The following is a 23,059-nucleotide window of genomic DNA, read 5'->3' as shown; positions in this document are numbered from 1 at the left end:
TTTAGAATTCCAGCTCACGGAATAATTGAGAATAGAAAATTTTCACTGATAGCACAAACAGTATTCCTGTCAAATTTCCAAAAAGACAATTAATTATTGGTGAATAACGGAAAGCGTATACATATCCAGGACCTTTGTTCCTACAATCCTTTACGAATCCAGCTGCATCGTGTAAGGCCGCATGAAGTCGTAAAACTTTGCTATATTTCAGTAAAGGATCTAGTCGTGAATTATCAGCTCCTATTAAACCACCATAGGGTCTGAATTTAAGTGCTATTTCTCCGTCAATTTCTGGATCTAATAATGTGCAGGCTGCAACAAAATATAACTGACGATGTGATATGTGACTAAAATTTTGATTACCTCTCAGTGATACAGTTTTTTCGTGAATCAACTTTATGTCTTCTATTCCAATTGTATTCATTACTAAGTGTATACTGAACGCATGGTCGTGCAGCTAGAAAGTTTTATTTATTCAATTATGATTGGCTGTCAACTTGAACTAAATCCTCTGTTCTGATTGGTCGGTTTTGTTTCTCAAACTCTTAAGTGTTTCTCACACTGAACATGTTTGAACACGATCTTTTCTTACTCTGCTTACTCCATCCTCGAGTATGTCATTTATTAGTTTAAACATCCACAAACAGGTGAGTCGAATTATCTTTGTTTTAGTCTATAATATGTACTCAGTTGTGAACATAAATTTGCATGACCACAAGTGAATACATACTTATACAAGAAATTGTTTGCTTTTTCCGCCCAAGGTTGAAGTACATGTGTGAATGTGTGTGTGTTTGTGTGTGTGTGTGTGTGTTTGTGTGTGTGTGTGTATTTATGTATGTATGTATGTATTTATGTATGTATGTATGTATGCATGTATGTATGTATGTATGTATGTATGTATGTATGCATGTAAGTAAAGGGTAAAAATTTTTGAATTTTTTCCGACAACTTTTCTTACTCAAAGAACATGTTTCACACAATTTTACATTATTTCAAACCGAAAAAACGCAAAAAAATTTTTCAACCCCATTTTTCAAAAATTTTACAAGTTCTGATATCCCTATAGGGCAGAAATTTCAAACTTTGAAAAAATTTTTTCCGACAACTTTTTTAGTCACAAAACATGTTTCACACAATTTTACGTTGATTAAAGCCGAAAAAACGCAAAAATTTTCGACCCCATTTTTTAAAAATGTTTACAAGTTCGGATCCCCTATAGGGTAAAAATTTCAACTTTTGAAAAAATTTTTTCCGACAACTTTTTTTTATTCACAAAACATGTTTCACACATTAGCGGTAAATTCTCAAATATGAAAAACTAGATCTGAATACTTTTATCATACACAAATTATGTAATCGCAATGCTAGCAATAGCAGTGCTTAATTTATATCCTTGTTCTAAACAAACAAACAGACGCCACAGCAAACAATTAGTCGTAACAAAAACTGGGTCATGCTTGTAAGCAAATTGAACCAAGTTACAATCAGCCGAAAGGTAAAATAGAAGAATTTTTTCGAAAAAAAAATTCGGAGCGGAGCAGAACCTCAACGGGGGGGACACTATGTATTAAGATAGGGAATGCAGAAATTGTCCCCCTAGGGGGACGCTTAGGGGGACATTTAGTGCGAATTGCATTAAATGTCCCCCTAACTGTCCCCCTAGGGGGGAACAATTTCTGCATTCCCTATCTTAATACATAGTGTCCCCCCCCCCGTTGAGGTTCTAGTCAGCTTCTTCTACTACTGTCGTGCACAGAAGAATTGTAAGCAGTTTTTTCTCAATGAATACAAAAGGACCCGCACAAAACCCAATATGGTGCAATTACTTGAAAACATTTTAAGTTCAATTAAATTTCATTTTTTATTCTATTGAATTTAGAATACTGCCCTCCCTCCACCCCATTATCAGTAATTTCTCTACTGGTAATTGTTAAGGCCTTAAATATAAGTGTTTTCTTTGTTTATACTTAATTGTGTTCTACACTGCCTATCTCAGTAAACTTTTTCCATGACCAAAATGTTGCAGATATTAGGAGAACTACAGCGTTCTTTTCCATCAAATGTTTAAAAAGCCTGTTACTTAGTTTAGTTGGATCGAAAGAGGAAACATTTCCTTGAATTTAGCATCCACGCAGGTGATTCATAGGGCGCCTTCAGCATCCAGGACATAAAACAGCCGCCCATGCCATTATCAGTAACATCGTTATACACAAGTTGAGACTCAACAGGGGTGTTGACTCTATTACAAAGAATAACCTCTTTGTTCTTTCCCAGTTTCACATTTCCACACTGAAAGGTGCAAAACAGTTTGAAGTGGTCTTCTAGTGTCATTTAAGGACACACAAATACATATCTGTTAAGTAGTACTGTTAAGAGAACCTTAATAACTATGCATATTATTGGATGGAAAGTTAGACTACGGAATGATTAAAAACAAAATACTGTGTATGTTAATTCACCTCTGACCAGTGTGCAGGTAAGGCCACTTTCAGGTAAAATTTACCTGCACAATTTTTCCCAAATATGCTTACCTTCCAGATAAATTACCAGCAATTTTTCTTGTTATTGATGAATTATTATGAAGCAAAAAAAATCTAGAAAAACTGCTTTTTAGAAACATAATTTATAAATAATCTTTTTAGACCAGAGAAACGTGCTCATAAAGCTTCTATTTGATTTTTCCAAGCTAAAAATAAATTAACCGTAAAAATTTTTGAACTTTTACTATTAAACTGTTTCTTTGATAGTTTAGAATGCTCTAATTGTGCTCGGGGACTCTGGTACTGAACAGGTATTTTTTATTTAATTTCCACTCTTCTACAGTACACTCACTGTATAGGTAAACCCCTGAAAAGTTTAAACAAATTGTGCAGCTAATTTTACCTAAATTATGAACTGTTCAAACAAATTTCATGTAAATTGTGCAGGAGGACTACATGCATATTTCAGGTAAAATTACCTGCCAGTGCAGTTATTTGCTCCTTTTTTAGACTGCATTTGACAATCAAATTAAATCCGTCAATTGATAAAAGATTTATTTTGGAAAAAAGACAACCTTGAGAAATGATAAATTTTAACGCACCGTCGATCTTTCGGATTTTACAGCTGTTTATGTTTTCGACAATTTATGAATTCCGATATATTCAATGTGTATGTTTTATAACCAGTCAGTTTATAACATATGAAGTTTTTAGCTATTAACATAGGCTCGCCCTAGTCTTACTTACGGCTTTAAATAAACTCAAAAAATCATGGTGATTTTTGTGTTTCGTTGTAAGCTCTAGTTAAAAAAAGTCATAATGCCGCAGTAGAATATCTGAATTGTGATAATAAAATATCAGGTAATTTGGTTTCAACATCTACTTTACACCAATTTTTTTTCTCTGACAAAGTCTTTTCAAATTTGTAAGTCAAATGAATCTTTGAGCTTCGTTGATGAAAGCTTAAAATGTGAGTTTATGTTGATGTATTGGGCTGAAAAAAACCTATGAAAAAAACAGAAAAAAATCAAAAACATTTGAAAAGGATCCATAATTAGTTAAAAATGTGTGTCGTAACCCTATTCGTCTTTCAGTAATTTCCGGAATTGCGTTCTTTGGCGCGGAAAAATGCATCAATAAAAACCGAACGGCAAAATTGTATAGCAAAGAGCGCTATCCTCAGCAAAAGCTATTGTAAACTAACTATAACATATATAAAAAGTACACTCACTGTATAGGTAAATCACCTGAAAAGATCAGGTAAATTGTGCAGGTAAGTTTAACTAAATTATTAACTGTTCAGACGAAATTCAGGTAAATTGTGCAGGAGGACTACATACATAATTCAGGTAAAATTACCCACCAATGCAGTTTTTTGCTCCTTTTTTAAATTGTATTTAACAATCTAATTAAATCCGTCAATTGAGAAAAAAATTATTTTGGAAAAAAGTCAACCTTGAGAAATGATAAATTTTCACGCACCGCACATCTTTCGGAGTTTACAACTGTTTAAGTTTTCGACAATTAATGAATTCTGATAGATTCAACGTCTATTAGTTTTTAAACAGTCAGTTTATCACATATGCAGTTCCTAGCTATCAGCATAGGTTCACCCAAGTTTTACTTACGGCTTTAAACAAACTCAAATAATTCATGTTAATTTTTTTGTTTCGTTGTAAGCTCTAATTCAAAAAACCCACAATGCCGCTGTAGTATATCTGAATTATCATATTAAAATATAAGAAAATTTCGTTTCAATATCTACTTTACACCGAATATTTTTTTCTCTTAGAGAAATTTTTTTTCTCTCGGTCTTTTCAAATTGGTAAGTGAAATGAATCTTTGATTTTCGTAGATGAAAACTCATAAAAGAGTTTATATTGATATATAGGGCGGGGAAATAACCTTTGGGAAAAAATCAAGGAAAAAAATCTCAAAACTTTTAGAAAGACCCATAATTAACTGAATATGTGTTTTCTAGTTTTATTCGTCCTTCAGTAATTTCCGGAATTGCGTCCCTTGGCGCGGAAAAACAAATGCATCAAAAAACTAAACGGCAAAACTGAACAGAAAAGAGCGCTATTTTCAGCAAAAGCTATCATAAACTGAGATTCTTTTATCCCATTTATTCTTATCTTCAGCAGATTCTTTATATTTAGAATAAAAGTTACTACTATTGGACATTCTCTCCGAATGTTTTTTTTAAATCCTCATTGCATTGGATTCCTTTAAGAGAGGGAATGGAAACAAAGAGAATCACAAACATTAAGCCACCGTTAATCTTAAAATTATTGCGGTAAAATAATTTCAATGGTTAAACAAAGAGGCTCGGCAATGTGCGTACGCACATAATGTTCCGACCCCGCTCATCCACATTCTTGTGCCTTAATTGGCTACCAAATGATGAAGAGATAGAAACCTTTCAAAAACATGCATATCACTCAATAAACGACCCATGGAATACAATATTGCAACGCTAGAGGGCCGATGAAAATTGTTGACAATAGGACAACTAGTAAGGATAATACTAAAAATCAAACAATAAACATTATTTGCGACCAAAACTCGATGTCTATGTTAAAATCATAACAAAATAAAACTCGCATCAGAAAAAACCCAAACAAAAATTAAAAAAGATATGGGACCTAATCTCAATGCATCTGGTTAACAGGTCGACAAAAAAGAGCAGGAAATTCAAAAATACGTTTCTATTCTTGAAAACAATTAAAATCACAGTTAGAAAGTCATTAGATATCAACTGCAATGACTAAAAGGTTCACTTAAATCTCCATTGGAAGCAATTGAGATATTTCATCATCCATTGTTAACTTGCGCAAAATTTTAAAGCCAATGCGACCTACGATTATTGTTATAAATCAAAAAGAAAACAAATTTTTTTTAAATTTAGAAACATCTAAAAATCTAAACATTTTAAGAAATCTCGTGATAACAGTAATAACAAAACCGAGAAGCAAATCTTTCAAGCTAAAGCCGTTATAAAGATTAAACCATAGCTCACTGAAAACGGGTAGTGACCTGTGATAACAAAGACTGAGCTATAAACCGACCAAAAAAGTAGTTAAAAAATTGACGGAGCTCAAAAACTTAAAAATGTTTTTGAAGAGAAAGTTTTTCAAAAATTATAACCGACTTAGGTTGTCAATCATGAAACGATTGATTAGGTTGCAACACCCCAGGAAGCCAATTGGGCCTGTTAATAATAAGACAAAGTCTCAAACCCACAAAATAACAACAAATAGATAAAGAAGCCAGAACTTCAAACAACTTTACGACATCACACTAATCAAGGCACTATAAATATAAAATGTTACCTCCCAGATCTATATTCATCATTTTCTAGTCATCCTAACAAAAGCAAGTCTTCCTTATAAAAGGGCTACGTAGACATGACAACGAAAAGAAACCCAAAAATTGAATAGTCAAGTGATCTGGACAACTTTTTATGAAACTAAATGGTTGAAGCAATCAGCCAAGCACGTATAACCAAGCGCATAAAAAGTTTTAAAACAGCAAAATTAATTGAGACTGCAATTTAGTGAGATTGTGTTAATTTGAAAGTCAATAAAACTAACAGATATAAACTGAATTCGTTAACCAGGTTTTGTGTTATACGTCCTGAGGAAACAATTAAAACGTATTGTTATCAGGTGTATGGCGTACAACAAGAAAAAGAAAGACAAACATAGGAAAAAACAAAAAAGTTCATAAAATTTTGCGAGATAACTGTGTCTCAGCACAAAAAGCATAATTATTATTCAACAAAAACAATTAGAATATCCAGATACGCCTTTTTCCAACAATGTGTTTTTTGCATACAAAACTTTTCTTCAATTAGTTTTGTCAAAATGTGATAATTCGACAAGGAAACAAAATGAACTCATAAATTCTGCAATTATGCTCAAAAAGAAAAAAAAGAAAAACGCGTAGTATCAAACCAAAAAAACCATTAGTTGAATTTGAAACCGTTATCAACATTAATTTATAACTCACAGAAAACCCGTTTCTGCCTGTTTTTACTGAGACTGCGCTCGAAATTGAGAGAAGTAAGATAAAATAGTGGCAAAGTTCAAAAAATCACCGATACTTTCATATAACAGATATATTCAACGTCATAACAGACAATAGATAACAACTGAAAGAGTTGTCTAGGTTCCTTGTTTCTCCTGAAAAACTATCTGGATCTTTGATTGGGGATACTAAGTCATTGGGCTACAAAAATTAACAAATGAAAGCTAAAGTCAAGAAGTCCATAGGTTATCTGTCATTAATAGAGCCGCGATTTGAAATTCTTATCAGTAATTTGCATAACAAACATTTGTGTAGCGGAAAGTTTTTGAAAAAAAAGGTCGCGTCCCAGTAAAGTATAAATTTTTTTTATCGTATGGATCCGCGTTGAAATCCAGATTAGAAGAAATATTAGTGCGATTCTACCAAAAGACTAAGTTGTTCAATTGATTGCGAAATATATCAATTTTTGCACAACATTTTTCATTTTGTCGAAAATAAATAACGCATTTTGTATAAGTGTCCAGTTTAAATTTGCTAAAAACTAAAACTATAATTCCAGAAGACTCCTAAAGCCAGCGGGTGTACAACAAGCTCTATTTCAACCTTGACAGGAGTATGGCCGCAGTTTCATGGTGTCTACTTCTAGCTAATTTGAAGCAAGTAGGCTGGAAAAAAGCAAATTTGATCTCATTTTTGACGAAAAAGTCTGAATTTTAAAAATTTTCATAATAATTCTAGTAAAAAAAAAACTCGAATCGAACAGTTCAGCAACCCTCCTCTATCTTTATAAATGAAATCAATAATACTAGAGATAACAACTTTATATTATTTTAGCAAAATTGACCAAACATTGATCAAAAATACCGAAAATGTAAACAAAAACAGCTGAATTACGTCTAATATTCATAAAATTTTAAGCCTCAATAACTCCCTATAAAAAAACGAAAATTGAAAAAATCTTTTTAATTTCATATTCTAAGCTGGAAGGGCTTTCTAATGATACCACTCTCTACGAAGATTATATCGATCGGCCAAAATTGTCTGAACAAAAAAAACCCAGTTGAGTATATAGTTCCTCCACCACTAAATTGAGTCGGAACAAAAATTTATCATGAAAATGAGAAATGAGGCAAAAAATTGGGCGGACAGCGATGTATTATGAATGAGACCAAAAATCTGGCTTAGCAAAAAAATTAGGGGAACTCAGAATTGAAAAATCAACGATTCACTAAATAGTAATTTACGTGGAAACAACACCGAAAACACGACTCTCATCTCCACACGAAAAGTGAGCCTTATTTGTACCAGGTTACGTTTTACTCCCAAAATGAAATTGAGGATATGATTTTAAAAAAGCCATTCAACAATCTGCATTACATTACGTAGCTTTCCTAACTTGTTAAAACATCTGTCAGAATTGATCCACTTTAACCATGTTCATGCATTGCTGCTGAGAGTTTAATCAGCACAAACTTGGATGGTAAAGAGAGATTAAAAGCTCGTTTTCGAAGGTTTTGATTTCAACAACGGAAGATTTGTCAGGAAAATAAAAAGAATTTTTACATTTTGAGCTTGAAGTTCTGAACTTCTGCGTTATTGCTTGATCTTCTCTCAGATGTATGTATTTCTTTCAAGTAAAGCTAATCTGCATATGGTCAATTGTTGTTCCGGGAATAAAATAATATCCCATAAATCACTGTTGCATTTTAAGCACGAAAAAAGGAGAAAATTTAGCTGCTGATAGAGCATTTCTAAATTGCTTCAACTAAACAACTGAATAACTGAATAAACATTTTAGACCTCTTCTTAGAAACTATTCTAATATCGTTTTTCCTATTTTGTTGCGCATGACTTATTTCGAGAAATGATACACTTAAGTTTCCAAGCAATTATACTTAAACAATTTACATCATTCGGCTTGCCGCGTTTAGAAACATATAGTAGTCGTTGATTCAAGTTCAAATTTTTCCTTTAATGACGTAAATAGATTTTCCGCACTTCGTCGAGCATAGTTATACATTTTGAGGTTTTTAGCTACGTACAATTTGCGTTAAATTTTGCTTTGCTTTGAAGACTTTTAAGTTTCACTAAGGTTGTTAGTGAAGAAACGTTTTGTTTGCTTCCTTCTTACCACTAATATTGCTTAACGTCTAAAAGCTGAAAGACCTCAACGTGTTTAAAATGTTTGGAAACGAATTTTTAAAGAACACTTCAACCGCGAAGAGCAGTGCAACCTGGGAAACATCATTGGGAAAATAGCGCACACAGATCTCAACGTCCAGGAACCACTGCTCTAGTTTTTGAGACTCCGATTCAACTGTCCATTTCATCTCACATCCAGTTTGGCTGTCGTCAGTATAATCATAATGATCTTGGGTGTAAAAACTCACGTGAGCACAAGACTTAGAATCGTAGTCAGTTTGGGACAATCTGCACTGCCGTTTTAGGGGGTCAAGACGTCTGCTTGACAGATCTCGACTTTGGAAGCATAGTTGGACAGTGTCCCACCAATCTGGCTTCACAAGATGAAATTCAGCTGAAGAATCGAGCTCATCAACCTCGTCGTGTTTTGGAAGTCTGGTTCATCAACACTTCCACTCGAGAGTCTAATTCCCTGAGGGTGGACAATTCATTTGTCCAACTCAGAAGAGCTTTTCCAACTTCAGTAGTAATATTCTGCAAAGTTTGTCGATCATCCCACGTTTGCTGTGTTTCTACATCGAAAAACTCAAAAATGACATCATGCGTGGCACTGAGCGTCTGCAGAGAACATTCTGAAGCCTATGAGAAGCTACCTGTATTCAACACAGTTCTTTTTTATTTTTGAGAGCTTATTATTATGACACGCATTAACTCTAGAAGTTGTTTCGATCTCATTACACAACAGATCAAAATAAATAAGTAAACATCAAAAATAATTGCAAAAAAGAAAAAAGTTAATAATATTAAATGAAAAGCATTGAAGTCCTGTTTAAAGGCGAGATGATGGCTCTTTCTTTCGTCTAAAAAATTTTTTCCGACTTTGCTCATTTTTTAAAAAAAATCTGAAATATGCAAATTAGACCGAACACTTTGTTAATGTTACATGTTAGAAATATATAAATCAAACAGTATTGTTTTCTTATTCATAACAAAGTAAGGTTCGATTTTCTCAAAAAATAATTTAATAAAAGAAGGGAGGTACTTGAATCCTGCTATTTAGCAAGAATGGAAACAAAATGGCAGTAGCAACAATCAAATCCGACAAATTGCTGACAAGAAAAATTCTCCAAATATCTCAGAATAAAAAGCCAGTTGACCCCAAATATTGCTTCTCACTATTTTTTTTCAAAACCAAACGCACAAAAAACGAAAGTCAAAGTTTAGGTACGAAGTTATAAGAAAAAAATTTCTGAAGTCAGAAACCTACTCCCCCAAAGTGTGATATCGTTGTTAATAATTACAGCAAACATTTTCTCAGGCAATCACGGCTGGACAAACCAACAGAATTTAGGTTCCTAATTAGTGACACTCTTTTTAAAAAAGCTTCAAAATAACTTTTTTTCTTTTTCTCAAACCCAGTGCGCAGTTTTTTCTTAAAACTTCTACATAATTATTGAATCTGCTACGCTTACTGTACAAAAATTGTTTATCATATTTATTTCTAGTGCTTATTTTTTTTGACAACAATAGACTTCAAAAACACTCTAAAACCTCAGTTTTTCTGTTTATAAAAATTGCTTAACAGCGACATCCTTTTATTATATATTCCCCAAAAAAACTTGAGATTTATGAGTCAAGATATGAAATGATATCCTTAAGCACCTTTAACACCTCAAATTCTGGATTGAACTGGCTAGCTTTTTTTCTCACCTTTATTTGATATTCAGTATTTGTGAACAAATCAACCGTTTTGAACAAACATTTCACTGAATTTAACTGATTTTAGTTCAGAAATTTACAAGGCTGCATAGGCCACATACAAAGATGTAAAAAGGTGGATGCCTAAATCCAATTTTTCAGCAGAAAGCAGAAAGCAACAGAAAAAGTCGCTCTTCAACAAAAACAAAATATGAAACTTTTGAGTACAATATAACTTAAGCAAATCATTGTAGTTAGATCAGCATTAAAGAACATAGCGGGCCAACGTCAGGCCAACTGCTTCCAAACAACCTTCGAGTGTTTGGCGTCGTCAGTAGCTGCAGTTTAAGGAGGCTAGCTTTAGCTTAGACTGAATTGAAGCACCGTCGAGGGAGAATGGCGAGGGTGTTGAGCGTGGAGCCGATTCCCTTGGGGGAGCCAGGCGTATGGGCTTTATTATTTCGCATACATAGAGACCAGTAATCCCTAAATTTTAAATTCCCAGCCCTTCAGAAACAAACAATCAAACCATCGCTTTAAGAAGGGATAATGATACGGTATGAAAAACACCGTTGAGATGATAACTGCAATAAGATTTCAATTTAATTTCTTCAAAAATATTAAAGATAACTTAACGTTGTAATCAAAGCACTGACATTTCTTGTAAGTTATATTTATCAAAACCATAATGTCACCAAAAATTTTAAGCCTAATTTGTACGTCTTCAACCCACTCCTGAGCTTTAACAAAAATCTACTTTACATTTCTGTGAATAGAAAGGCCTTGATTTTAAAGCAGTATTCAGCATCGACTTTAAAAACTTTAGAAATCTATGACTACAAGAAAAACGACAAAGTTGAAGAATATTCCAACTGAAGTATTCCACACTCGACGGGATCTCCATCGATCTTCATAAATTTTTTACAATGCACAATTAAGTATATAAAGCGTTTGCCAAAACTTTCACGCAGTACCAACAAAATTACACGCACTTTTGAAGCCTGCTAATGCGTATAACAGAGTCAACGGGCACGTTGAGGAAAACCTAATGGAAAAAAGAACCGTGCTTTAATAAATATCAGATGTTTCGTGTTTTTGAAGTCAAACTACTACAAACACACCAACTTAACTCCTTGATAATGTAATAAGGATTGCTAGAGCTAAATTACTTAGTTCAATTCACCCAAATGAATTCCGATATAGCATATATTCGACAACTGATTTAATTCAAGAATTAACTTTTTCCAACTGTTTCCCGCGAGCTCTGTGATACAATGCTAGTTTGGTGTTGCTTGTGGATAATTCCGAAGTTCCGAAAAAGTGGAAAAAAATAACTTCAATAAAAAATTGATCACCTTAACTTTGAAAAGACCATGCTTGACAATAAAATGCTAGGAAAAGACCAGCCTCTAATTATGGAAGGACTTCAGCTCGACTTAAAGTATGATGCTGGACAGTTTGAATATAGTCAGAATCAACCTCGGTGACTTTTAAAATTGGTTTTAAAGTCGATGTCTAAACCGCAAGGTAGAAAATAGATGTTGTACTTAAGAATATGTAAATATGTGTAATTTTAGTTGCTATTCCCATCTCTTTTTAGGCTATATAAACTGTTTTAAATCCAGAGTTGTCATCGTCGAAGCATTTGACCATTCAAGAAAAAACGGAGAAAATTCTGTGCTATTTAAAAACTCTCGAACAAGTTCGGTTGCCGAGTACAAACCTCGACAAGTATCCCCATTTGGAGGGTATTTGGGCTCAGCGCCTTCATGACATCCATAGCATAGCAGTCCGGCACCTCCCGCTACTTCGTTGCATTTAGACAAGTAATTGTGCAGACAGTATTCATCTCCATCACCAACACACGTGGGATTGATTCCTGTGGTATATTGTTGAAACACATTGATTGAATTAGATTTTTTTTATTGTTACACACAATAAGCCGTGTTCAAAACTTATCTATTGTGATATCGGTTACTCCAGAACGTGCTTCAGAAAGAGCTATATTGAACATCAAAAGTAAGTTATCATCCCATAGTTTTGCGAAGTAATTATTAACTGTTCCAAGTTGAATTACACCAACTTGTGGTAAGTTTTTGACAAAACGTTTTACATCACTGTTCTCGTACGCAAAAATGATCTTGGTTACGTGAGATTCAGAAATAACAAAGAGGCTCGTTAATGTGCGTTCGCACATGATGTTCCGGCCCGAGTTTTTCAACATTTTTGACCTAATTGTCAACCAAATGACGAGATAACAAAAATAGATGTTCGAGCTTCAAAAAAATATTACAAAACCTAACTAATAAATGAATTAGATAATGCCGTGCCTCAATACAACGCTCACGAGACCTGCCATTCAAAAGACTGCGAAAAAAAACAAACAACAAAATAAGCAAAAACAAAAAAATTCACGGCAGAAACCCCATATCTAAATTTAAAAGCACCTAGTAATCACGTCAAAAAGCAATTAGATAAAACCTTAACTACACAAATTTAGTTTTTTCTAACTCTACCGCAGAAGGATGTTTGCCTTAATGAGACTGGGTAACAATTCGACAAAGAGAAGAAAAATGAGGTTAAAACCAAAAATCAATCAACATTTCTTAAACCAAATAATTTCAAATGTCTAAAAAATCTTTAGCTTATAACAAATAATTCTTGTTAAACTTACTAAAAAGTCACATTGAAACCAATGGGTTCTGTCTTTGGTAAGACTAAGCCATAGGAGCGGACTAAAGATGCAGAAAATCTCAGAAAAATGCGAACAGATTGAAAAAAACGCAAATTATTGTAGCCATTAAAATCAGTAGCTATTATCTGATCATTATTTATTTTTACTTCAGTTTTTATCTATACTAATTCAGCTACAATTATTATGAATGAATTAATAAGTTCATTTGGGCCACATTTTTAAATCATTGGGATCTGTTATTACCTGAATGTGCTAAAAGAAGAGAAAAAGAAACATAAAAACAACACTCACAAAACTTTTATGAAAACGCATCTTGTCCACCAAACAAAACAAATTTCTTTAAAAAACAAAATTTGAAACAAATCGCTGTAAACTCACTGCTTCGGGTAACACCTTTCTTTTAATCGGTAATTCCAAGTTTATGAGACCGGTCAGCATTTTACGGCTACAAAAAGAATTGAAAAAAAGGAAGAAGCAGCAAATTCAAAAAAATTAAACGAGAAAAGTGTCAAGGCTATTACAGAATGAACTTTTAAGTAAAATCTTTTCTAATTTCATTTCATTTTTTAACAGTAATGGGATTCTTTTCACTGTTGCAAAATAACTTGAAAAACAACCAATTTAAACAAAAATTTTAAAACAACGAAGTTTTTTACAAAACCATTAGTATCAAAGCCATTAAATTCAATAGCTTTCAATGGAGTTAAATAAACCCGCAAAATGCTTTCTTAATGAGAAGGCAATGATTGTTTCATTCATAAGTCATCAATAACTCATCACAATAAGTCGTATGGCAAAAAAAATACATTAAGACCACAAAATTTTTGAGAAAACCCATAGTATCAACGTCATAAAGTTCAATAGCTTTCAACTTCCGCCTAGATGTGACAACAAGGATGTTTGTCATTCAAATTTTATGAATCACACATTGCAATGTGTCATTGACTATGAAAACAGCAACAAATTCAGGCAAAATGCAAACATTCAGTGGAAAAGTGCGAGAAGAAAGTGTCGAAGCCATTTAACCCATAAGCATTTCTCTAAAAACTTTTTCTAAGATCCATTGAACGTCTTCTATAAACCAATGGGAACTTTCAACATTAGAATAATGTGATAAGATTTCAATAGGAAACAAAATTACGAAAAAATAAACAAAAACTTTTAAAAAAACTATGAAAACACGTGCATCAAAGTCAAAAAGCCAAAAGTTAGAAGATGAAACCGCTAACTAAAGAAAACTTTATTGAAATAGAAGAGAATGGAGTTTTGTTAAAACTGAGGCTGATTCAGGGTTCACAAAAATAGGTTTAAGATTAAATAATGTTCAAAAAAGCCTTAAAAAATAATTTTTTTAAAGACTTAACAGCCGTTAAATTCAGTAGCTTTCAACGAAAGTCAATAAATTCGCTCAGTTATGCCGCGATGCGAGTAAAAGGATATTTTTCATGCATAGGTAATCAATAAAACGTCACAATATGTCTTATGATTAAGAAAAAGAACAACAAATACGGGCAAAAACCAAAAATTCTCGTAGCAATGTTCCAGAAGAACGTGTTGAAGCCAATTAAACCATAAGTTTTTCTCAGGAATACTTTAACTAGGATCCATTGAACTTATTTTGTAGGCCAATGGCAGCCACAAAAATTAGGATAACAGGATACGGTTTCAAATGGAACCAATAATACAAAATGTCAAAACTTTTTTTTAAAGTACTTGAAATCTCTTGGCATTGAAGTCATATAACCATTAGTTAGAACATAAAACCGCTAACCAGCTAAATTTTTATTTATTAAAGAATTATATTATTTTATATTATTCATTATATATATTATTTTAAAAGAAAATGGTTCTGTCATTACTGAGAATGAATTTCAGTTCGCGAAAATAAGGTTAAAATTGGTTTAAGTTAAAAAAAATTTCGAAATAAAAATATTTTTAAAGTGTTAACAGAGTTTTAAGTCAATAGATTTCAATGGAAGTCAATAATTACGCTCAAGTATGCCTCAATGATTATGAACACAAGGATGCTTTTTGCTTATGTAATCAAAAAGACATCACAATAAGTCTTATGACTAAAAAAAAACAAATACAGCCAAAAACCAAAAACTCTGTAGAAAAGTTCGAAAGGAAGTTGTTGAAACCATTTAAACCATAAGTTTTTTCATCTCAGAACTTTATCTATGATCCATTGAACATCTTCGCTTAAGCAGTGGGAACCATCAACAATAAGATAACGTGATAAGATCAAAAGGAACCAATAATAAGCAATGTCCAATAATTTTAAAAAATTGAAATCTTGTGGCATTAAAGTCATATAACCAATAGTTGGATGATAAAATCGCTAACTAGGTTAATTTTGGTTGCAGTAGGAAGGAGGGTGTCCTTTCCTTACTGAGGCTGACTTACAGTTCACAAAAATAAGTTTATAATTAGTTAGTTCAAAAAAAGATTCAAAAATTTATTTTCAAAGTCTTAACAACCATTAGCTGTCCACTCAAAGCACAAGATAGGTTCACTTAATGCTCATAACAAAACCTATTGCACTTTTATTCAACAAGTGTATGCAATTGGATTCTAAAAATTTAGTAAAACCTCAAAAAGAAAATCAAAATTTCATTTAAAATTACGAAAACTGAGATACGTAACCAAAAAAAAACATGATCGATTCCTTGGAAACGATTTTTTTGTTCATTGGGCTTCATTTGATTGTAAATGAGGTTTGCCATTAGCGGAAACTCAATATGATAAGTGACTAGTTTCTAGGTGTCTTGAAAAAGTAAAAAAAAAATGCAAAATTTTCTTAAAAAAAGAGCTCTCAAATAGAATTCGAATTTTTTTTATAGTAAACTTCCCTATGAGACCAGAACTAATCTTTTCATTGCGTTTCGTCTATTAAGAACAGAAAATTGATTTATTTTGTGGCGTGAAATGTAATTTTGAATTAAAATTTTCATAGAAAAATGTTAATTCAACAAAAATTGCGGTAAAAGTGAACAAAAGTGAACCGAGTATCGCGTGTTCACATGAAACTTTAAACCTCGATAACTCCTCAAAAAAACGAAACTCAAAAAAAATCTTTTTAAGTTCGAATTGTACGCTGGATGAGCTTTTTAGTGATACCACTCACATTTCTCTACGATGAATATATCGATGGCCAAAATTGTCTGAACAAAAAACCCATTTGAGTATATTTCCTCCCCCCCACAAGTGGGTTCGGAAGAATAAATGCAGCGCAAGTTTCTATATGTTTCAATGTCAAAAGGAAAAACTCCATCGCATCTTCAGAGTAGAGAGAAATTAATGTCTCTAAGTGTCATCTGGTTTCAGTGTTTTAGTTTCTCATAATTTACACTCGTTAACAAAGTTAAAAGTAAACTGTATGTTTTTTGATAGGCATTCTAAGTAATATTTTGAATTTTATTTTCTTCAAATTTAACATGGATCAGCTGCAAATCCATAGATTGTTAATTGCTGTAAAATTTTAGAAAAAATGATATAAGTAATAACAAAGAAAATCTGTTAATCTTGACAATGAGGCTTCTAAAGAAATTTGTTAATCTTGACAATGAGGCTCTTGAATTTACAATGCAAAAAACGTTCTTAACGAGGTTGAGGAATTACCAAGATGAGCAGATTGTAAGTGATGCTCTGTTTAACGCTGTTTAAGGAAAGGTGAAAAAATGGAGCTGTATTTTCCCAGTAAGCACTTTCGTCAGCAAATGAAGAGCAAATGAAGTTTAGAGCAAATGAAGTTTTAACAATTTCTAATTGATCCATTAAAAAATTGAGGCGTACAAAAATCTGAATGTTACTAAAAACTTACATGAAAAACGTGCATTATGCAATTTTGCTATTTTAATCTTCAATTTTGTTAATGAGTGTCTATGTGACTTTCCGAAATTTTTACTGTGAAATTTTGATAAAGTTCTTTAGGGTCAAGTTATGTGTAAAAAATTACTCATAACTAAAATATTTAGCGCTTGGAGCATATTTACAACAACTTTTTTCAAACACGACGGAAATTTGTTTAGTTCAACTTCTGCGTTAAATTTTTACTTTACAAAACAATATGGTGCGTGCTTACTTTTTTGATACACCATTGATACTCACAATAGCAAACATTACGCCGCAGAAGTATACCCAAATCGTCACGGGCGAACTTGTCCGATCTACGTATCTCTTGTTCGTTTTTCCAATGTTATTACATTGAAAAAGCAACAAAATTGCGAAAAATAGCTACTTTACCATACCAAAAACAGGCAAAATTGAAGGGAATTGCGCAACCCGTGTTCGCAAAAGTGTCCAAATTTTAACCGGAAATTTGAGATACAAGCTCTGTATCCTATTTTCTGCGCGCTACGTATCACGAATCTGCTCAATTTGTGTATATCTTTTTCGCACATAAGGTGACGCTATTTCGCAGTTATTGTATCTAATTTTCGCACTGAATGTATCTAAAATCCGCAATTAAGCCTAATTTAAGGCGCGTTTATTAATTGATAGCAATTAAGTGGTTAAAAGTGGTTTACAGGTTATTAATTTAACAATTACCATTGGCTGATATTCTCGATCGCCGCCTCACTATTTCTTTGTAGTTTTTCAGGTTTTTATTTTTATCCAAGCCTCATTGATTGGAGATAATTTTATAAAAATTTGACAAATAATTCAAAATCTGAAAAATCCTTCCGTCTCATATTTTTAATGCTCTGTGGTTAGATTGGCTATGGTTAGATTGGCTCTTATTTGTCCATAACAAGATAAGATTGGACAGGGGAAAATTTCGGTTAAAAAATCACAAGTAAATTGATTGCTGTTTTCAAATTAAAGAGCGATTTGCATTTGAAATTAGCAAATGAATTGTTAAATTGAGTTTTTTTTAATGTTTTTGCGTCTATTTACAGGTTTACAGGTGTCTAGCTATTTTTCTGAAAAATCGATCAATTCTGCGCCTGTTTTGAATGTCCATTATTATTTTCTGAAAAAAATTTTTAATAGCTCGACCACTTTTTGCAAACTTATACAGGTTTACAGGGGTCTAATAATTTTGAATTAACATTTTATTGCGCATATTTTTAGGTTTATGGGAGTCTTTTAATTTTTTTCGTCGATATAGAGGTTGAGGTGTCTAATAGTTTGTTCTGGAAAATTTCTCCATTCTGCTCTCTCTCTCTCTCTATCTCTCTCTCTCTCTCTCTCTCTCTCTCTCTCTCTCTGTCTCTCGTTTAATGAATCTCATAAATATTAAAATCAGAAGCAAAAAACGGTGTATATCAAATTTGAAACGACTTCCACTAAAAACAAAAAAAAAACGATTTTCTAAATAAATATTTTTTGTCGCTTCATTAATTCACATCTTTAAATTACTTTAAAAGCTTCAAATCACTTTGCCTGCTAAGTTATTAAAGGTTTAAATTGCTTTTGCGTGCTCAAAAGCGCGCTTTTAATTAGACTAAATTGTGAATTAGTGATAAATTTATTGCGAAAAATAGATACCTAAAATGAGCGGAAACGTGGTATAAGACTTGTCACCTATTTTGCTATTTTAAAGTAAATCTCTTATGGATTACCTTCTTTTGCAAAAAATAGGATACAAAGCTTGTCTCATAATTTCGTACATTTTTTGCATCTATTTCCCGCGCGACTTTTACTAAAGCGGAAATTTTGAGGTTTTCCTCTGCATCGTAATTTAAATAGACCAAATCTCAGACTAGCTCCATATTTTGTTAAAGAGGACGTACAGTAACTTTCTGAATTCCGTTTTCGTTAAACTTTGCTTGAGCCGACTGAAATATTTTTGACCATTTCTAGCAATTTGAGAAAAATACTTCTGGTTAAAATCCAGTCAAATAATCATTTTAAATACGTAGCAATTAACTGTGTCATCTTCGAAGAAGAAAACCTATCCTCAACAAATCTGTTTAATGTGATCATGCCTCCGTCATTTTAGTCATTAGTCATTAAAAACTGCCTGTTTTGTAGAGCATTTTTTGTAACATTTCAATTTGTTTTTTTTGGATTTTATAGAATCAGCTGCAAGCAGATAGAAATTTATTTGTTTTGAATTCCAGTATTTCTAGACAGACAAATGTGCTGAAGGAAAAGTCCAGGTTTAGTTTTTAAAGTTTTCGTACATCGTGTGAACAGATTTCACGTAAACTCAATTTACATTTTTAAGGGAATATTGGGAAAATTCTGACTTATTTTTTTCCGTAAGTTCATTTGTTTTTACTTTGCCCAAAAATCTACTGCTGTGCAACTCGTTCATATAAAAATTACGGAAAAAGGGAAATTTCAATGCTTCTGGAGATGATCTTCAAAAACAGTCAGTTTACCATGTAAATGTGCTATTTGTACGTTTGCTTCGGCTAATGAGTGCAAACACTTCACCCTAGTTGAAAAAATTTTACAATTGATCCAACTTAGTGGTACCTACGGAAAATTAGTTAAACTTCTGATTTTTTTTCAGTTTTTGAAGCTTGGAGCTACTAAAATGCAATATGTTTGGTTGACTCACGCACTAAAAATTGTCAGTTTGCTATTTAAACGATCAATTTTTCTAATGGGTGTATAGCACACAGACATGTAGTCATCCAATTAGTTCTAGCCTTTTCTTTAAGATATGACAATCCGATCTATATTAGAAGCATTTCAAATTTGAAGTGTGAACGATGTTTGATGAAATTAAAATTTTGCAGAAATATGCAGCTGCTTTTTCAATTATTTCTCACTTTTACCGACCACCAAATAATGTTTTCCAACCAACATATTGAACTAAGGTATTGAGCCAAATTATCTAAGGTGAAAATTGACCTCAGACCCTGGATTTTGAGACATTTGCAAACATCCGGAAAGCAAACTGGCGGTAGAATGCAGCCCAAAATTTGGTGCATTTCATCAGATGAATTTATAACACCAGCGCGACCCCTTTTAACTGCTAGAAATTTTGTTGAGCAGTTAATTCTTTGCGTTCTGTCCCTCTTGTTCTCTCTTTCTCTGCCTCACTTCAGCGTCCATTCAGCTCTTCGATATAGTTGGATAACAAAACTTTCGAAAACAACGAATGTACGTCGTACGTACGAACTACTCTACAAATTACCGGCATATGGCAGTGGTAAGGAACAAAGCGGTTAAACAGTCAAGCGAAAAGGCCCAATATCAAAGCTTTTGATGAAGCTGACAAAACTTAGCACGATAATGGTGTGGATGTGTTCACAAAAAGTATGAGGTAGGGGTAGGTAGGTCGAAGAGCCGTTGGCGGGGAAGAGGGAACGTGAGGGGTCGCTAACTTGAGGGTTGGTAGATAGAAATAGGGGAATTGTTAGTGTCAACATCTCAACATGAAATATTGAAAAACATAGCCGGCAGATTGCCGGAAAATGGCCGCGATAGACGCTTGTGGCCATCCATGAATTGAAACAACTAAAGAAATAAGATAGACAGATCGACCACCAGTCCTTTAATAGACTAGATTTTCGGGTTAGATTCGTACTGTCAATTTTATGACACATATGGTCTATAAGGAAAAAGCCCTAAAAAAGTTTTTCAAAATTGGTTTTCAAAATCAAAAACTCAAGACTAATACTCAAGAATTAAGGCACATAAGTTTGGCACTACTTAGATGCGCACATTTGATCTTTAACTAGTAAAAACTCATAAAATTTAAAGTTCAATAAGTAAGGCACGCAGCTGACCAAAAACCAGAAATGACGTCACGCACACAGATTTTAACTGCAAAGCAGTAGAAATCAATGAAATCACTGAAAAAGTCAGTTCCAAAAAGTCCGGGCTTAAGATTTATCAATGGAGACAAACTAAAAAAAATATTGCAAGACAAGACTTGACCTAAAATTCAAAGATTTTTGATTGGCTAAACAGAAAACTAGACCTAAAAAAGACTGTGTGAATTGAGAAATCCATTTCTAAAAAAATCAGATTGAAAAAATAAACATAACCGACTAACGTCGGGCTAATTGCTCTCAAACGACCGGCGAGCGGTTGGCTTCATCAGTATCTAGCCACGGTTTATTGGTTTATTGAAGCTAGCGCTAGCTTGATTGAACTCGTTCAAATTTTAGTTTTCTAGCTTTGTTAAACAAAACAAATAGAAAACTGATATTTGCAAAAAAATGCAAAATTTAAAAAAGCTTCCAGACTTCGCAGTGAAAATGTTCAAAACTATTTTTTCTCTCCTGAGTTATATCAAGTAACCCATCTGCTAGACATGAAAAACTTCGTTGGCCAGTAATGATAGTTAAACTCAGAAAAGGACAAAAACACTCAAAAATTTTGAAAACAATAGCAATTTTTAACAAAATCTTGCAAAAATTCACGACATTAAAATCTCCAAAACCATTTCATTGTTTCAAGAGACTATCCAGTATCACTATTTCAAGCTTTATTTAGTTTTACTGGCTCAAAAACATCCATAAATTTGGAGCATGATAAAAATTTTTCGAAAATTTAAAATTAAATTTTATCAAAAAAGTGCTAAAGCTGGAGTCATTAAAATATTGATAACAATTCCGTGAATCTAGAAACAATTTAACAGCTTTTCACCAAGCCTCGGAGGAGGTCCCTAGGACGCTGGTGCAAAAAAAATGATGAAAAAGTCAAAAGATCCCAAAAAATTGAAAAAATTCAAATAATTTTTAAAATTGCTGATCTTAAAATCTTGAAAAACCTTTCATTACATCTAGAAGCTATGCAGTAACCTCGGCGTAAACTCTAGGGGAGGCTATGTGGCTGTTGAGGTTGTAGAAACCAAGAAAATGACAAAAAATTGCAAAAAAAACTTGAAAAAATTAGAAGTTGCAAAAAACTGCTCAAATTTGTGATAAAAGTTGTAACTAATCCCTGGCCAACAACAATTTTTCAGTAACTCATTATCAAACCCTACCGGAGATTTTCTGTAAGTCTGAAAAACTTAAATAAATGACAATAATGACAAACAAACTGACTATCGATAATAAACTGACAATATATGATAAAAATTTAAAAATTGCTAGTTTTGTTAAAAAAAATGACAAAACTCGTGGTGTTAAATCTCGAACAGCAATTCATTACATTTAGAATTTATACAGTACCTACTTTGAACCCTAGAGGAGGTTTCTCGAGTCTTGAGAAAATTAAAAACCAACAAAAACTTGAAAAAATGCAAGTTTTTGGAAAAATGATAAAATTTGTCATGTTAAAAAATTGAAAGCTATTCCATGGCAAATAGGATTATTTCAGTAACTTATAATCAAACACTTAGGACGTTTTCTTGCCCCTGCGTCCGGAAAGAAGTGGATAATAAAAAGGAAATGTCAAAAAAATTTGAAAAAATTGCACGTTTTGTCAAAAAAGGCTAAAATTCGGGTCGTTAAAATGTTGAAACCATTCCACTACCACTAGAAACTATGCAGTAATCTAACATAAAACCCTAGAGCTGGCACCTAGGGCTGAAAAAAGACAAAAAATGACAAACATTTCTAAAAAACTTAAAAGTTTGAAAATTAGTACAAAATTGAGTGTTTTTAGCGATCGGTTGTTCGTCAATAGCGACGAGAGGCGGGGGCGGGGGGGGGGGGGGGGGGGGTGGTGTACACCGGTGGTCCGATGGGGAGGGGGTGGGCAACAGTGGCGTGCGTGGGGGGGGCAACAGCGCGGTGGGAGGGGTGGAGGTAATAGGGGGGGGGGGGGTGTCGTCAACCTCTAAGAACCGCCCTTCACAACATAAGTATAAGTCTCCAAAACAGTTTGAGCTAACAGAGCTGAAAGGCTCTAAGAGCACTTAATGCCCGCTGGGCGCTGCCTGTTTATCCCGTTTTTGAGGACGAAAAGTCAAAAGCGTCAGACGAAAAATCGGTCAAGCGAAAAATCGCATTAAATAAAGACCGACAAGACTAATGTAATTGCTACAAACTTCATTTGAGAGCAATTAAAAAGCTCTTTACTTAGTCTTCTAATCAAAACAAAAAAGAGTGAGACGACAAAAAAAAGGTTCATACGACAATTTTACTCTTTCGCTTTA

The 23,059-nt window shown here is 33.1% G+C and overlaps 1 protein-coding gene across 1 annotated transcript; it reads right to left on the bottom strand.

Moving 5' to 3' along the window:
- Positions 1–2,071: 2,071 nt before the first annotated feature.
- LOC142340933 (uncharacterized) lies at positions 2,072–9,137 on the bottom strand. Its single transcript, XM_075391711.1, has 2 exons — positions 8,729–9,137; positions 2,072–2,292 (listed from the first exon to the last, which is right to left on the bottom strand). The coding sequence occupies exons 1-2, from the start codon at positions 8,840–8,842 to the stop codon at positions 2,089–2,091; spliced, it is 318 nt and encodes a 105-aa protein (XP_075247826.1). The 5' UTR covers positions 8,843–9,137; the 3' UTR covers positions 2,072–2,088.
- Between the last annotated feature and the right edge of the window lie 13,922 nt (positions 9,138–23,059).

The sequence above is a fragment of the Convolutriloba macropyga genome, chromosome 6 (genome assembly GCF_964194025.1).
Source record: "Convolutriloba macropyga chromosome 6, txConMacr16.3, whole genome shotgun sequence".
NCBI lineage: Eukaryota > Metazoa > Xenacoelomorpha > Acoela > Convolutidae > Convolutriloba > Convolutriloba macropyga.
The sequence above is the reverse complement of the archived record's forward strand: the minus strand, read 5'-3'. Positions and strand labels throughout refer to the sequence as shown.

Excerpts from the sequence above, each read along its gene's own strand:
- LOC142340933 (XM_075391711.1), bottom strand. The coding sequence starts at position 8,842 with ATGAAATGGACAGTTGAATCGGAGTCTCAAAAACTAGAGCAGTGGTTC. Across the intron at positions 2,293-8,728 it reads AGGTTGCACTGCTCTTCGCG|TGTGGAAATGTGAAACTGGG; the intron begins GTTGAAGTGTTC and ends TGCACCTTTCAG.